Source organism: Lepisosteus platostomus, chromosome 5 (genome assembly GCF_059453375.1).
Source record: "Lepisosteus platostomus isolate fLepPlt1 chromosome 5, fLepPlt1.hap1, whole genome shotgun sequence".
NCBI lineage: Eukaryota > Metazoa > Chordata > Actinopteri > Semionotiformes > Lepisosteidae > Lepisosteus > Lepisosteus platostomus.
Window position 1 is genome coordinate 20,457,563 of NC_142615.1, and position 17,862 is coordinate 20,475,424.

The window sequence follows — 17,862 nt, forward strand, 5'->3', positions numbered from 1 at the left end:
GACACCAGCCAGGGCGCCGGGATCAGAGAGCAAGACCGCGGGAGGCGCGCGGATCACACTGCGGAGAGTTATTGATCACTTATCTATCGACAACCTATTAATTCAACTGAAGAACAGTAAAATTAACGATTAACTTCACTGATTGGTGAGTACTGATTCTTTTCCCGTTCTTTTCCCTGTTTTAAATATCTAGAAAACGGTCAATACCGCCTGGATCGATCAATTACAGTACCATAGTGCGTTTAGTGTTAATAATGTTCAATCCGAAATTAAAGAATGGTTATTCAAATTATTATTTAGGAATTTAATCCTAGAGCTAGAGAATTATATTCCAAGTTGATAAATTTGTTTAAGTAACAGTTGAAATGCATTTTCCATTTGTTTACAAATCATAAGTATGGTAACCACGGCGACACGCGCCACGTCACTGTGCCCGGCTAGGCGTCTCGCATTTGTCACAAAGAGCGGTGTGACGTCACGGACAGCTACTAATACTAATGCTAGTGTATTCCTGTTAATATTAGTGAGAGTACAACTGGTAGTTTTAATATTAATGCTAGTGTTCATGTGAGTATTAATGATGATAGCGCTACTGATAGTTGTAATGCTTGTATTCATGTAATATTAGTGCTTATTATAGATTTACTGTTAGAGTATTTACACTAGTAGTCATGTTAGTTTTAGTGATAGCATTACTGTTATTATAAGTATTAGTAGTGTTGTAGTAATTTTGTGTTATTGTTAGTAATAATGATAGTGTTAGTCATAGTGATAATGTTACTGTTGTAATATTAGTGGTATTTTTGTTAGTGTTTGTTATAGTGTAACTTTAGGTAAGAGTGTATGTGGTGTCCGTCATTGTGTGAGTTTGTGTCTGTGAGTATGTGTACTGTCTATGTGTGATTCTGTAAATGTGTGCGTATCAGTGTGTGGGTGTGTATCTCTGAGTTTAGTGTCTACAGTATGTGTGTGTCTGTGAATGTGTGCTAGTTTGTATTTTTGCATGTGTGTGTGTGATTGTGTGTATAAATGTGTATGGTGTTAGTCAGTATGTGTAGTGTCTTTGTGTGTGAATGTGTGTGAGTGTGTGGGTGTATATCTGTCAGTGTGTGTAAATGTGCGTAGGTGGGCTTGGGCTCCAATGTTGTCGTAGTAGTAATGGTAGTAGTGGTAGTAGCAGTTGTGTCAGTGGCAGCAGTATTAGTAGCAGTAACAGTACTACTAGTAGTTTTAGAAACATTAGTAGTAGCAGTAGGAGTAGCTGTAGTAGCAGTAGTAACACTAGAACCATGAGCAATAGTAACAATAGTAGTAGTAGTTATGCTGTATTTCAAATCTTTAGTTCAACAATATAGTAAAGCTGTGTTGGAGCTTCACTTTAATAATTGCAGCAGCAGGAGCAGAAGAGCAGGAGTCAAACAACAAAAAGAAAACATCAGTACTTGTTAATAGACCAAGGCTGAACAGTGAGAACACGGCTCACATCCTTCTTATTAATAGTAGCAGAAGTAGTAGCAGTGCCAGCAGTAGCAGCAGTAACAGTAGTACCTGCAGCAGTAGGAACAGTAGTACTAGTAGCTTTAGTAGTAGTAGTAGTAAAATATTACTAGTTGCTGTTATATCAGTGGCAGTAGTAGTAGTAGCTGTCATAGTTGTAGTAGCAGTATTAGTGGTAGTAATAGCAGCAGTAATATTTGTTGCAGCTTCACCATAATAACTACAGGAGCAGAAGAGCAGGAGTCTGTTTCAAAGTATTAAAAAACAACAAAATGATTAACTAGAAACAATCAGTTCTTGTTAATACAGCTGAACAGCTGTGATTTAAGGCCACAATTCCTGCTGGGCTAGCATGGAAAAATGTCATATAATGATATGACAGCATATTTTTAGAGAGGGACATATTATCTTCAGTAAAACTGCACTATCTCTTCACTCCCCTGTCTTTAGGAAATGGGCCTGTTTCGACAGAGCTTTACTGGAACTGCAGGTCAGACTGTGCAGTGAGTTTGTGGTTTGTGCAGTGCAGTGTGATGAGGTATACAGGAAGACACATGGGGGAGCACAGTGTTCAGATCTCTAGTGCTGTACAGAGACACACAGGGAGTCCAGTCAGAGCTCTATTGCTGTACAGTGAGGCACACAGGGGAGCCCAGTGTTCAGAGCTCTACAGGGTGACAGGTCTTCTACCCCCACAGCTGTCTCAGGGCTCTAACAGCTCTCTCAGTGTGTCTTTCAGGGCTGAACAGGAGGGGCTATTCCTGTCAGAATGGAGGCTGACTCTTAGAGCTCCAGAGTCAGTATGAGGAGAAGCTCCCAGACCTGACTGCTGCCAGAACCTCTGAGCCTGAGTGGCCTTGAGCCCTGAGCTCCTCAGCAGCTGAGAAAAGCCTCCTGTCTCCTGTGGTCACAGTGTGGCTGAACACCTGCACTGTCTTCTCCTCTCTCTCCCCCTTCCTGTCTCTCTCGCTGTGTGTGCTCTTATCTGTCCATCTCTCTCTCCTTTTCTCTCACTCTGACAGTCTGTGCAGAGTATCTGAATGGGATGTAACATTGATTGGCAAAGGAAAAGACTTCTCACAGACAGAATAAAAAAATGTATCTCCTCTCAGTCAGATTCACAGCTCAGACTCACACACAGAGCATTGGATCCCTCAGTACTTTACCAAAACTCCTACCTCCTGAACAGACAGAAGCTCATCTCCATCCTTCTATTTATCCTGACAATCTGAGTTCTTCAGTTGAATTGTATTCTAGATATTAAAAACAGGGTCAAAATGCGAAAATAATTCACTCTCACCAATCAGTGAAGTTAATCGATTATTCTACGGTTCTTCAGTTGAATTAATTGGTTGTGAGTATTGCCACTCTTACCAGTGTATTATGATTCTCAGCAGCAGCAGACCAATGGTTGTGTCTACAATAGTGACCAGTTGACCAGTCTTTAGCTCTGAGCAGTGGGACTCAGATCACACAGAAGACCTGTCTGTGTGTGATTCCACACCAGCCCTGGGATTCAGCGTCTCCCACACATCTCTCGCAGACAGTCTTATAAATATACAGTTAAACAGAGTCTGATAACAGTTATACAGTTAATTAAATCATCAAACCGGCTGAGGAGCTGAGAGCTCTGGTGGAAATAAAACCAGGAGATACTCTTCAACCTTCAGGATCAGGTGTCTGATCCTCCTGGCTTCTATTCTGTGGAGATTTGTTTAAAATGCTTAAAAGAGCTCATTACAGGGACTTGTGCCCTTTCTCTTCTGCTCTACAGGAGTATGCTATACTATTATTTTAGTCTGTGAAGTTAACTATTTTTTTTGGTTTAATGAATTTTATTTCTTGGTTTGTCACTCTCCATTTCCAGCTGTTACGAATCGCCTTTATTATTGGAGATGTTATATCTGTAAGATGTTATATCCTGGGCTCCGGACAGGAGTCTCCTCCAGCGGAGACATGTCTGCTCCATCAGAACGAGCGCTGTGACATCACGGTCACCAGCCAGAGCACCAGGATTAGAGAGCGAGACCGCGGGAGGCAAGCGGAGCGCACGGAGGAGAGTTATTGATCACTTATCTATCGACAACTAATTGATTCAACTGAAGAACCGTAGAATAATTGATTAACTTCACGGATTGGTGAGTACTAATTCTTTTCCCGTTTTGACCCTGTTTGTAATATCTAGAAAACAGTCAATACAGCCTGTATCGATCAATTACCATAGTGCGTTTAGTGTTAATAATGTTCAATCCAAAATTAAAGAATGGTTATTCAAATTATTATTTAAAAATTTAATCCTAGAGGTAGAGAATTATATTCCAAGTTGATAAATTTGTTTAAGTAACAGTTGAAATGCATTTTCCATTTGTTTACAAATCATAAGTATGGTAACCACAGCAACAGGCGCCACGTCACTGTCCACGGCTAGGTGTCTCGCCTTTGTCACAAAGAGTGGTGTGACGTCACGGACAGCAACTAATACTAATATTAGTGTCTTCATGTTAATATTAGTGTGAGTACAATCGGTAGTTTTAATATTAATGAGAGTTTTCATGTGAGTATTAATGATGATAGTGCTATTGATTGTTTTAATGCTAGTATTCCTGTTAATATTAGTGATAATTACAGAGATAAGGTTAGATTATTTACACTAGTAGTCATGTTAGTTTAAGTGATAGCATTACTGTTATTATTAGTATTATTAGTGTAGTAGTATTTAGTGTCAGTGTTAGAGAGGATGATAGTGTAAGTCTTAGTGATGGTGTTACTGTTGCAATATTAGTGGTATTTGTATTAGTGTTATTTATAGTGTATTTGTAGTTATGAGTGTATGTGTCTGTTTGTGTGTGGTGTTTGTGAGGAGTGTGTGTTTGTGAGTTTGTGGATGTGTGTCTATAAGTACTCGTAGTGTCTATGTGTGTGTCTGTGAGTGTGTGTAGTGTCTGTGTGTGAGTATTTGGATGTGTGTCTTTCAGTGTGTGATAATGTGTGTGAGTGTGTGGGCATATATCTGTCAGTGTGTGTGAGTATGTGTGTAGGTGGGCTTGGGCTCCACTGCTGTGTCTGACAAAGGTGACCCATCAACAGGTGTTGAGGTCCAGAGTCACTTGTGAATGGAACCACTTTCCAGACCCACGTCCAGAGATCTGTGAGTGCCCTGTTTTTTATCACTATTACTAGTAATGACAGCAGTAGTAGTAGCAGGAGTATAAGTATCAGAATTAGTATTAGAATCAGAAGTCAAGGTCGTAGTAGTAGTTATAGGAGCAGAAGCAGTAGTAACAACAGTGGCAGTTGGATTATTCAAGCAGTTACTTCAGAAACTAAAGTATTAGACATTTATACTCTACTTTTCTATGCATGTTTTGTAAAGTGCCTTGATGCTCTGGATAAATTAAATTAAATTAAATTCAACTTATTTTTATATAGCGCCTTTCACAACAAGGTTGCCGCAAGGCGCTTAACAAAGGAAGTGACAATACAGTTGATATAAAAAGTCTACACACCCTTATTGAAACTGCAGGGTTTTGTGATGTAAAGCCAGAAATCAAGATAAATCATGTCAGACATCTTTCCATCCTTAATGTGACCTTGCAACCAACAAAATTCAAGAGAAAAACAAACAGATACTTATTAGGAAAAATAATTTAAACTAATAAACCTACAACACCCTGGTTGCATAAGTGTGAACCCCTCCCCCCCAACTAATACTTTGTGGAAGATCCTTTTGCATTTATTACAGCAGTACGTGTTTGTGAATTAGTGTCCATGAGCCTTGCACACCTGGACTTTGCAATTTACTCTGTAGACAAGCAAATCTGTTCAAGGAAGAAACTCAGTTTAGTGAACTACTGGTGAATTCAGCCCACATTCTGTATTTGCTTGTCAGGATGGCATCTAAGGTTTCAGACTTAACAACTGCTGTCTTTCATCTTGTTTGGATGTTCTGGTCTCCGAATGGAAGCGTGGGATCAAATCCTACTTCGGATGGCTTCATTTTTTATTTTTTGTGCATTGTTCCTGTCTTATTCTGCTCGCTGACAATGACAATAGGAGGAAAACAGAGAAACCGCTTATCAAGAACACGATGGGCAGGAAACTGCTTTGTCAACACTTTAATATGATTAGCAGAAAGGAAATTTTAGATGGGCTCCGATTTCTGCATTAAGAACGTTTTGAGCTGTCTGTAAGTGAAGAAAGATTTCTGGTAAGGTATGCATTCAAAAGTCAAAGACCGAAATATAAAAGGAGCAGAAGAATGCAGCAACACTGTGATTTGTGAGTGTTCTGTACTGTTAAAATCCCACGGGTTTCCATGCTTCTTGGATTTCTTTGCCGAAGAAGTGATTCCTGTTTCATTTTCTATTCACCAGCTCGATTTGCATTACGCCCCTCAAACCTCAAAACCGAATAACACACACTAATCAAAGTTGTACAAGGGCTACACTACTTTGCCCCGTCTAAATACCATAATGTGAAATTAAGAAAAAGCAGTATTTTGACAAAGTGCGGTCTTCAAACAGTAAACATTCATGTGTTTATACTTACTCGGGAGCAGATAACCCTCGATTTAGAAAAGCCTTTGCTTGCCCCTTGCTTTCACAGCGATATCTGAATCGAGCCCCAAAGTGGTAAGAAAGCTGAATTACACAAAGCTCATAAGATATTGGGTTGTCACTGTATGCTATCACGTCCTGCTTGCACTGTTCTACTAAAAGATTAGAGTGATAAGAAAGGACACAAATGACCCTTGAATCCACAATCCTAAACTTAAGGGTCGCCAGCTCTACTGGCCGCACTTCTCTTGCTCCTTAATTACAACAGTAATATTATTAGTGTTGGTTGAACATGGTATAGTAGGCTGACAGCTGGAACAGGTGGCTCATTTACCTCATTTACTGGTAAATGAGGGAGCTACAGCGAAGGACCTAGGTCCCATGATGAAGCGAGCAAAAGAAATCCATTGGGAAAAAATAGATAATCCTTTGATTTATCACTCTGTAGATAAATCACTCATTAAGATACTGTGCGCCACATTGATGACTGGAGTTCCACGAGAGGTAGAAATTACAGCCAGACAGCAGGTACAGTTAGGTGGAGAAATGACAGTTAGTGATCAGCTTAGGGAAAAAATGGAGAACAGCATCCCTATTAGGGTATGGTCAAAACACGATACTGATGTAGGATTGGTAGAATCAGCCAGCCCTGTGTACATAAGCACAAAACTTGGTGTCAAACTCCCTTGGAAGGCACCATATAGCATGAAGCCTGAGGTAGAAGAGGATATAATAATGACAATTGAAGGACTAGTCGAAGCAGGGGTATTGATAGAAACAAACAGTTGTTGCAATACACCCCTGTTGCCAGTTCCTAAGGCAGATAAACAAAAGTGGAGACTGGTCCATGACCTAAAGGCAGTAAACAAAATAGTACAGGATTGGCCTGCTGATGTTCCAAATCCACACACATAACTGACTAATGTTCCCCCTGATGCTAAATATTTTACGGTAATTGATCTATGTGGAGCATTCTTTAGTGTACCCCTGGCAGAAAAATGCAGACATCTGTTTGCATTTACATACAAAGGTAAGAAATACACATACACTCGTATGCCACAGGGGTTTAAACACTCACCCCATGTGTTTAATCAGATTCTGAAAGCAAACCTTGAAGGCCTGACAGTCGAGGGAAACACTAAAGAAAATACAAGTGATGAACATCAAGTGATGGAGGTAGTTACACAGCTCCAGTTGCGCAATTGGTCAGCGCGTGGTACTTCTACAGCAGTGCACAGCAGAGTCATGCCGAGGGTGTGAGTTCGAACCTCACCTGAAGCAGTGTAGCCTGTGTCTTAAGCTACCGAAAGCAACTGACGAGTTTAGATGCTCTTAGGTATTTGCTAGAGATCGCGTCTAAATTAACATGAAATAAACAAGTGAAGGTTTATTTCATATCACACCCAAAGAAGGCTCCACAGCCAAAACGTTGTGTTTTCTTCTCGTTTCAACATGGAATAAACCTTTCCTCCTTCCTTTGCAGCCCATGCATGCTGACACAGCTACTTACTTAAATTACCATCAGCTGTGGACCTCCAACTGACCTGAGAGATATCTACTTAGACGAGAGGAGCACGATGGAGTACCAAAAACTTGAAAAAGCTCTCGCAGTTAGATTCTGTGTTTTTGTTGTTCCCCAGATATGTTTTTAATGTTGTTTTTCTATATGTTTTGAAGTTGTTTCATTTGTTTGTTTGTTTTTATAGTTGTTAGACCACTACAGGGATTTACCTAGGTTCCCAGAAGACTTCTCGTTTTGTGGTTGTTGTTTTTTTCAAGTTACAATTTTTTTCTATTGATAGGACCCCACGCATTACTGTGGGACTAGTTAACTTTAGTTCTTACATTCTACCTGAAATTACCTCAATAACTACAACTCTTTTTTTCTATATGTAACTACAGTTGCTTTCCAGACACCGCAACTATTCACGATGAATCTTATGAATACGTCTTTATGAATAATAGTAGTATTTATTAATAATTAACTTTAATGTATATCTTTATTAGTAGCTGTATTACAGGTAAGGCATGTACAGCATGTCAGAAAGTTTGACGAAAGGTGTCCCTCTATACTACTGACGTTTTCGCCTTCTCTCAGCTTTTTAAAGACTGTCATAAACGCTCAAGAAGTAATTAATTTCAGTTGGAAGTCTGTTTCTGTTGTCTCCGCTTTTGATGAAGAAAAGCCATGCGTGGGAGACTCCCTCTCTGAAGAAGTTTGCCGCCACCTTGCAAGGGAGAAGAGCCATCACCAAAACAACCACTGAGACAATTAACGTTAAACACGTGAAATGCAAGATGTTGTGATTTTTTTCCCACTTAAGGCTTCTATCATTTCTACTCTAACAAGAAAAAACCTCTTTATTAAAAGTGAGATTTGAACAAACATCTCCAGGGGAAACTGTGAACTGAATGCCCTAGACCACCAGCCATCTTGCCTGGGGTTCTTATAATGAATTATATATTTTATTTCTTTCTCCTCGTTGATAAGAAAAAAAGTGAAATCATGTAGAGAAATGTCTTTCTTTCATGGGGAAAACTAGCACGAGCAAATGTAAAGTTTAGAGCAGTGCTCAATAAAATCGATCAGAAACCAAAAGTGCTTCTTATGCGGATCAGTATATTCCGATACCACTGGTTCTGCAGAAGAAATAAGAAAAGCCGAACTCCTAACACTGTGTTGCCATTAAGGCTACTTAGTTAAAAAAAATATTGGCGTTACAAATTATCCGCCGAGCTGTTTTATGTATCCGGCCACCTCTTTCCTTCCTACTTTGCAGTGAGCACAATTCTTTCAGTTCTTCTCTTGTATTTTCCTTGCTATTTTACTGTCCCTTTCCCCCATGTGAAGATGGATCCACAATCGAAACCATGTTTTCACCCTGTGTTTCTGCAGCTGCAGTCTGTATGAGGAGAGGGAGGTATACAGCATCAGTGGCACAATCGGTCAGCATGTGGTACTTATACAGCAGTGGACAGTGGAGTTATGCTGAGGTTGTGAGTTTGAACCTCAACTGGAGCAGTGTGGTCTGTGTCTTTAGCTACTGAAAGCAACTGATGAGTTTAGGTGCTGGAGAGGAGGTTTAAATAATCTGAAAGAAACAAGTAAAGGTTAATCTGTATCACACCCAAAGAAGACTCCACTGCTGAAATGTTGTTTCTCGTTCTTGTTTCAGCATGGAATAAGTAGTTGCAAGAAAATAAGCCCCCTGAATAGGGACCCTGAGATGCAAAGTTCGATATTCTACTGACTGGGCTATTCACGTCTACTCAGTTTCTTTCTGAAACAACGTTTTTCAAGAAATACTTTCAATTTGTGAAATTTGAAATACAATCTTAATGCAGATTATTTTTTCCCAAAAACTGTAAATGGAGAAAACCGACCCGTTTGAGTCTCTGTGGTACAATTGCTTAGTGCAGTCAGGTGAGGACTAAAATGATAGTAAGGTGCTGGTTGAAGCACAACCAGGCGTGCCTTTCTCACTGATCCAACATGAACATCATCTAGGGAAAAAAGGGGCATGTAATGCTTAATACATTATTGACCTTATTGATAATTGGAGGGAATACAAATGCTTTGCATTTATCGAATTAAAGCACGTAACAACTGAGTACCTGAGTTGATATCACTGGGCAATTTCCAATAATGACCAACATCATCAACTTCAAGTAAAATAAGATTCACACATAGAGTTTTATCTTGGATTGGAGGGCGGGAGTATTCATTTATACTCCCGTTGCATCTTGAGCTAAACTATTTTAAAAATATGACGCATATTTTTTCAAGACACTTGTAATCGCCTTAAAGAGAGTTTTCATGAAGATGTACATTGGCTAGCTCTCCACTGTTAATTGATGGGACTTTTGAAGAAACTGTTCTCATACAACCAACATACAAATTACACATCTTAATAAACATGAAGGGAAATCTGTGTTGTGAATAACATAAAACTGTCACTACACATGATTGAGTCCTTGAGTCTGGCACCTAAGACCACTCAGCCATCCTGACAAGCAGTGGAGGCTGGTGTGTTGAATGCACCCGTTGCTTTGTCAAAGGATTATTAACAACTACTGATAGTTTGTTTTTTCTTATTACAGAGATTTCTACATTGCAAGACAATTGACAATATAGATAAAGTAAAGTCTTGGTAAACAAAACAGGCACGGACAGGGATTGAATCTATGAACTTCAGTTTACGAGCCCAACACCTTACCACTTGGCCACCACACCTTAAAGTAAACAACTTCCAATCAAGGCTAAAATGTTCAAATTCAGAACAAAAAAACTATAAACCTTTGAGTACAAATTGCATGAAGAAGAGGAGTAAAACACGCTCAAATGTGATTATTATTGTTGTTCAAATTATTTTTTTCTGAATCTGATTTACATCGCCTGGAGACAGCAACAACAAAAGAAGTGATTCTTAACAAGTAGATAAGCAGCAGCTGTGTGATTCCAACAGATGCCCCCAAAGAACTTGGAGCTTTAATCCAGCTCCTTAAAGCGCTCGGCCGCGTTACTCTCGACAGCACCTCTTCAACTCTTGTTGTCTGACCTAGTGGTGTTATGATGCGTGGAAGCGACTGCAACTTTGTTTTCTGAGATGCTTTCTTTCGCGTGGTGAAACCTTGACTTCTTTGGCACCTCTGGATATAGTTCTTCTGTGGAGCAGGCTTTCACACCTTTTTTTTTTACAGGAAGATGCATTCCAAAACGATCTCTCCTGTTTTAGAAATGCTTTATGCGGCGTGTTTGATTCAACAGATAAACAGTATTCTAATTGTAGAATGCAGATCTGTGCAGCAATCATACTGGATTTGACTGAGATTCTGAAATACTTCTTGCAAAGGTATTCAGACTTTCTTGATCCTATAATAAAAAACTTCCAATCTCTGATGTTACTGTCCTTAAACTCAGACGTGATGTTCTCCAGACGTGCAGTGTCCCTTTACTCTCGTGTTTTCAAAACAATCTCCGTTTCCGGATGTAGTTGAAGTGGAAGTGGCCAGACTGCAGAGGAAAGTATGGAATGATAAAATGTTTCTACAATTTACAAATTGTGGGTTCAAGTCCCCCCAGCATCCTGTGTAATTTTGATTCAACCTTTCGAAATCCTCTAGCGATCGACTTTGATCAAGTCAAATAGAGGACTTCTTCAGAGTCAACAATCGAAAATGAACCCGAGGCCACAAGGGAGGAATTAGCACTAGACCTGGTCAAGCAAGTAATTGCATTACTCCTGTCCTGTAGTCCTTGCTCTTGCTTCATGTTGACTTCAAAATCCTCATGCTCAGCTATAAGGCTCTGCATGGCTCGGCACCTCAGTACCAGTTTGAGCTATTATTGCCCTACTCCCCACCTCACAACCTCCGGTCTTCTAACTTCCAGCCTTTGAAAACCTAATTAGTAAAACTGAAAGAACCATCTCCATAGGTGTTGGTAGTGCACGAGGAGAAGCTGTGACAATGGAAGAGGAGGAGTGAGAAAGGCATGGATGGAAACCTCTTTTCTTGTGCTAATCTGGAAAAAACGAAAATAAAAGCTGAAACATGAAAAAATAATAATAGCCATAAGAGGAAATGGCTCCTAGCAGCAAGCACCCCTTGTTCATATAGTTGTGACCATCCCCATATATCTCATGGGAGACCGGGGTTCCATTTCCCGACAACGAGACTGGTAGCTTTTCTCCCATCAGATTTCAATCTTTCATGCAGTGTGAGAAAGCGTACATAATTTTCCATTTCTGTCATTTTCTGATGGCTATTTCAAAAACTCCTAAATGCTTTTAGAACATCTACCAATGTATTTGATTATTTTTTCCCCTAAACAAGTTCATTATTGATCATAACAACCTCCAGAGAACAAAGAATGTGCCGAAGATGTGAGGCGTTGAATCTTGAATCAGCTACATGGGTATCTGTTCTGTGGTGGTCAAGATATATTTGTACGAGAAACCAGGAATCCCTTCACTCCTATTAAGCATACAGGATAGGAATGGGACATTTTGTGTGTAAGTGCATATGTCAATGCATTACCTATATAGTAGTGTATATAGTATATAGTATATTGTAGTGCCATTCTCATTTGCACCATACTAGAAGAACCAAGCTCTTTATCATGGGTGAGAATCAAATCCATGCCTCCAGGGTGACACCACTATTAAAAGCTTTGGAAAATGTGTGAAGTTTTATAATCTATCTTCTTTGTGGAGTGAATGTTGTATTTGAGAGAAAAGCAAAGATGCTCACTAAGGTAGGGATGACCAAAACGTCTGGCTATGCAGGAACTGCAAATCATATTCATACGAGGTCATCAGAAAATAATGTTTAATAATGTTTAATTGCATTTAGTTTATGTGGCTGTTAAAGTGTATATATATTGCGGGTCCTGTCTGGTTTAAAAAAAAAATGCATTGAAAAAAACTGTTAAAAAACATAAAAATATGGATTAGTAATGGTGCCAAAATAGATTTTCTTATTAAGAGAGATTCATATAATATCTCTGTTTCCTCATTATTTATCCTTTATTGCATACATATTTCTTGTATTTGATATGTATTCTCTCTGGGGGTAAATAAAATGTAGATTGTGCAACAAAGACTTTGAGCTTTTTGGTAGATTTTAATCAGATGTGGGACTTTTTTTCTTAAGAGTTACAGTTAAGGAACCTAATCTGTTTTATACAAATTTCTTGCTCAAAATGTAAAATGTAAGTTAAAAGATGTTACACAATTACAAGCCTATCCAATGAGAACAGTCTTAATTGGAAATTAAACAGGACTAAACTTAACATTCCAAGACCAAACAGAAATAAAGAAATCAATTTAGACTTAATTCATTTTAAAACTGAATAAAACTAAAAACTTTATACATTTTATTATACACAAAAAAGTAAATGGCATGATTAAAACTAATTCTGTTCTAATCACCCATAAGTAAGGGTAATAACAGTCAAAATTTAGTTGACTAGACTAAATCAAAAGTGGGTGACTACAAAGAGACTATAACAAATAGACATTTTAGGAACAAGTAAAGGCTTATTCTATGCTGAAAAGTGAAGAAAGAAAACACAATGTGTCGGCTGTGGAAGCTTTAACGAATGTCACATACTAACGCAGCTACCTACTTCAACGAATAGAGATTTCAGTGGAAAACTGGTGACTAAATTGGTGTGTTTTTAAGTCGCCTGACTGGATAAAACACTTCCCATACTAACTGTAGCTGAACTAACTCGCTCCTGTGTGACTGCATTGGTGGATTCTAAAGGTCTCCTGTGTGAGTATGCTGGTTGGCTTTTAAGGTATTTGAATCACTAAAACCCTTTCCACACTGACTGCAGCTGAAAGGTATCTCTCCTGTGAAATTAAGGGTAGTCTGGTGGCTCTGTGGTTAAGGATCTATGTCTGTGGGTGGAAGATTGCCATTTCAAATTCCTCAATTGACAGGGAAATATTACTCTATTGGACCCCTGAACAAAGCCCTTAATCCTGATAGCTCCAGGCATGCTGTACAAAGAGCTGATCCTGTGCTCTGACACCAAGCTTCTCTCCCTATCTGCAGGCCTCATGGTGAGCATGTTGTGAAAAGACAAATACCTAATACACGAAATTGTATACGGCCAATAAAGTGATCTTATTTTATGCGCTGGTGAGCTCTTCAGGTGATTCAGTCATTAAAACTCTTCCCACTCTGACTGCAGCTGAATGGTCTCTCTCCTGTGTGAATATGCTGGTGTGTTTTTAAGTGACCTGACTGACTAAAACTCCTACCACACTGACTGCAGCTGAATGGTCTCTCTCCTGCATGAATATGCTGATGCGTTTTTAAGTGACCTGACTGACTAAAACTCCTACCACACTGACTGCAGCTGAATGGTCTCTCTCCTGTGTGAATGCGCTGGTGGGTTTTTAAGGTACCTGACTGACTAAAACTCTTCCCACAGTGACTGCAGCTGAATGGTCTCTCTCCTGTGTGAATGTGCTGATGTCGTTTTAAGAGGTGCAAATGACTAAAACTCTTCCCACACTGACTGCAGCTGAATGGTCTCTCTCCTGTGTGAATGCGCTGGTGTCTTTTTAAGACGCATGAGTGACTAAAACTCTTCCCACACTGACTGCAGCTGAAAGGTCTCTCTCCTGTTTGAAGGTGCTGGTCGGGTTTTGATTTGCTAGACTGACAGAAACGCTGCTCCTCCCTGTGCCATAACGGCAGTTTGTCCACTCCATCTGAGGAAAGCCTTGAGTGATTCTTCCTCATCCTCTGATCATGCTGTGGTCTCTTATTCTGCAAATGCTCCATGGAATGGTCTTGCTCTGTGTCCTGAAACTGAGATTTGTTTTCTCCATTGTGTCCTTCAGTGTGCTGGTCAGCAGTGTGAATCAACTGGGGCTCCATGTCCTGCTCTTTAACATTAAACTCACTCAGTTCTTCTTTGAGTTCATGTACAGTGATGCAGTAAAGTTCATTACAATGTTCTGCAATATTCTTGGCATCCAGATGATTAATCTTCTCCGTAAATATTAAGAGTCCAGGTGTCTCACGCTCAGGTTCTATCTTCATCATGGGCACAGAGTCCAGATCTTCGACACTCTGTCTGCCCTCTGTGTGCTGCTCACTGAGTGTCTCTTTCCCTTCTGCAACAGTGAGCTCTGTTTCCTGCATCAGATTGGAGCCCCACTCCTCCTCACTGTGCTGCTGTTCAAGAGGAGCCCTTTCCCCAGCATCAGGGAGAGCACTGGCCTCTGAGCCTGTAAACACAGGACAAGAAAACAAGACCTTTATAATAATAATAATAATAATAATAATAATAATAATAATAATAATAATAATAATAAAAATCTTCTCAAAGTGCTTTACATAATGCCAACAACAACAACAACAACAAAAAACACAATATAAGCATGATGAGAATACACTGTTTTAGGAGACAGCAGATTGTGGTACAAAATACAGTAGGAGCAGATGGGTAAAGAACAGGTAAATAAAGGCTCTTCTAAAGAAGAAAGTTTTGAGTCTGGATTTAAAGGAGTTTAGAGAAGGTGACTCTCTGATATCCCTGGGGATAGAGTTCCAGAGTTTAGGGCATAACAGAAGGGCCTTTCATTCATAGAGTGTAGACAGACCGGGGGACAGATAGGAGACCAGAAACAGAAGAGAGAAGGTTGCGAGGTGGGGAGTAGAGCGATAATAACTCAGACAGGTACTGAGGTGCCAAGCCAAGCAGAGACTTATAGGTGAGCAGGAGGAATTTTAAGTTGACACGAAACTTGACAGGAAGCCAGTGCAAGGACTCCAGGATAGGAGTAATGTGAACACTTGTACTAGACCTGGTCAGGATTCTGGCTGCCGAATTTTGGACATAGTTTGTTCAATGTGGATTTAGAAACCCCAGAGAGCAGAGCGTTATAGTGGTCGATTTGGAAGAAGAAAAAACTTTTCAGCCACAGTTAACGATAATATAGGGTGTAATTGAGCAATATTTCTGAGGCGAAAGAAAGAAGTTTTGACAATATGTTGCACACGTTGGTCAAATGTCAAGCCTGAGTCAAATATCATCCCCAAGTTTTTCCAATTTAGACTGAAGCTCAAGTACAGAACCATCTACAGATAGGGTTACAGGATTGGCTTTACAAAGTTGATGGGGGGGGGGTTCCAATAAGCATGACTTCAGTCTTGTCACAGTTAAGATAAAGGAAATTTTGAGTCATCCTAGTTTTTATGTCAGAGATGTAATTAGATAGAAAAGAGACAGCCACATTAGCGTCAGGTTTGGTATGGATGTATATTTGAGTATAATCAGCATAATAATGACAGCTGAGGCCATGTGATCTAGTATTTAGCCCTGAACTTTAATACGAGCTTAGAGTAGCGCTCAAAAGGAAGGACTATCCATGCAAAAAGTAGCTTACATTTTAAACTTGAGATAGCAAAGATAGTATTTAGTAGCATGTAATTTAAGTTTTAAAAACTAATTTTCCAAACTTGATATACATCAAAGATTCAAACACATTTAATTTCTTTTAACACAGATAACGTGAAAAGGGATTAAAAATACAGCAGACAAGTACTTTACGTAACATTTTTACACAAATTCATGTATAGCCATTTAGTGGTGAACAAATTCAAATACTGTAAATAAAAATGTAAAGAATGTGGGAAACATAAAAAATTCAACTCTTATACACCACGCAGCTGAGTTCCTTATTTGGGAACTAGTCACTAGTTATCATGCAGCATCACCATCGATATGACAAGTACAAAGAGGAAAGGCAAGACAAGAGAAGTTAAGCTGTATCACTGTTTTTATTATACTTTAAACTACATACATGCATGTACTAGTACACTCCCAATCGATTTGGGTTGTTTAAGCAGAGGGGAATAAGTGGGTATAAAGGGGTGTTCTTATTATAGGCGATTTTAGATATACAAGCTATGTTACAAACCTAACTACCATGAAAAAGTAAGTCTACTGTAATAATATCACAAGTACATTACATTTACACTAACAGTGCACTGAAAGAAAATGAGGGGTTGATCCAAACACACTGACTGGACACTCCAGTACATTAACACTGCACTAAGAGAGAGGGAGGTTAATTACACACACTGACTGGACACTACAGTACATTAAGACTGCATTGAGATTAGTTAATACAGACACAGGCCCTGGAGGACTGCAATACTTAAACCAATTAAAATTATTTTGTATACACAATCATTAGTATACATATAATAATATAAATCAATAAAACGTAAAAACAATATATATATACACATAAGTCTTCTTTCTTAATTACGTTGTATTATTATCTGATTCAGTGAAACACTGTAACCGGACAAAACAGTTCAGTTTCCAGTTAAGAATCCCGTTGTTACATCACACAAGTCTTTACCACTTCACTCTGCATCTCTCCACTATACTCTCACCAGTGAGGAAGTTAAAGACACTGTTTTTAAACTCACACACACCCTGACTACATACAAGTCACCCCACTGACCTGAGAGCTGCAGTTTCGTGTCCATTTCTTCCTTTATTCCTGCAGGGACTTCACAGGGAAGCGTCTGGGTACCCTGATCTCCTCCTGCTCCCGAATCCTTCTCGCACAGCTGCAATCTCCACTTCAGGCTCTCGTTTTCCTTCTTCAGCTGCGCCATTTCACTCCCGACACTGTCCTCCACACACTGTGTGATTTTAAACACGGCCCGTCTTACCAGTATCTTGGAGATGCTGCGGAGCTTGTTTTCAATCTCCTCAGAGTCAAACATCCTGCTTCGAAACACTCGTGAAACTTCATACACGATCGATTTGAGCAAAACCTCCATGAAAGAGTGAAGCTCAGTTTCCAGATTGAACAGTAAAATTGTCATATTTAACCAAAGTTGATCACAAATACAGAGAGAGTGCTGTGCTGATACTGAAATGACAAACACTCCTACGCACCTACGGGTCTATATGATTGCAAGGGTTTGAATTCACACTTGAAGCAGGAACAGGAACTGAGCGATCACTCCTCCTACATCCTGCCACATGACGCACTTCCTTAGTGATTGTTGCTATGCACTTCACGTGAAGGACTTTCAGTATGTTGTATCTTGTTGAATATACAATGAAAAAAAATGTAGTATTGTTTACAAATATATGTACATACAATATACACATCTATATATATACACACGTACAAATATATATATGTTCTATTTTCATATATTTCCAGATCCTTCGCCTGTATTGAAATAAATAACAGCACTTAAACGTGTATTGAAATAAAGGGATCAAACTTTTAATGTAATGGATTCATATCTAAAC

The 17,862-nt window shown here is 39.3% G+C and overlaps 1 protein-coding gene, 1 long non-coding RNA gene and 1 other non-coding gene across 3 annotated transcripts; 2 read left to right on the forward strand and 1 right to left on the reverse strand.

Annotated features, from left to right (window-relative positions):
• The first annotated feature begins 3,525 nt into the window (after window positions 1-3,525).
• Window positions 3,526-8,439, forward strand: LOC148664664 (uncharacterized). Its single transcript, XR_015936513.1, has 4 exons — window positions 3,526-3,635; window positions 3,881-4,009; window positions 4,585-4,645; window positions 7,537-8,439. It is a non-coding gene; the product is annotated as an uncharacterized LOC148664664 (long non-coding RNA).
• trnar-ucu (transfer RNA arginine (anticodon UCU)) lies at window positions 7,241-7,334 on the forward strand. The gene is made up of 2 exons: window positions 7,241-7,278; window positions 7,299-7,334. It is a non-coding gene; the product is annotated as a tRNA-Arg (tRNA).
• Window positions 8,440-12,557: 4,118 nt separating the features above from the next.
• Window positions 12,558-17,497, reverse strand: LOC148664666 (uncharacterized). Its single transcript, XM_088631533.1, has 2 exons — window positions 17,054-17,497; window positions 12,558-14,803 (listed from the first exon to the last, which is right to left on the reverse strand). Exons 1-2 carry the CDS (start codon window positions 17,421-17,423, stop codon window positions 13,722-13,724), a joined length of 1,452 nt encoding a protein of 483 aa, XP_088487659.1. The 5' UTR covers window positions 17,424-17,497; the 3' UTR covers window positions 12,558-13,721.
• Between the last annotated feature and the right edge of the window lie 365 nt (window positions 17,498-17,862).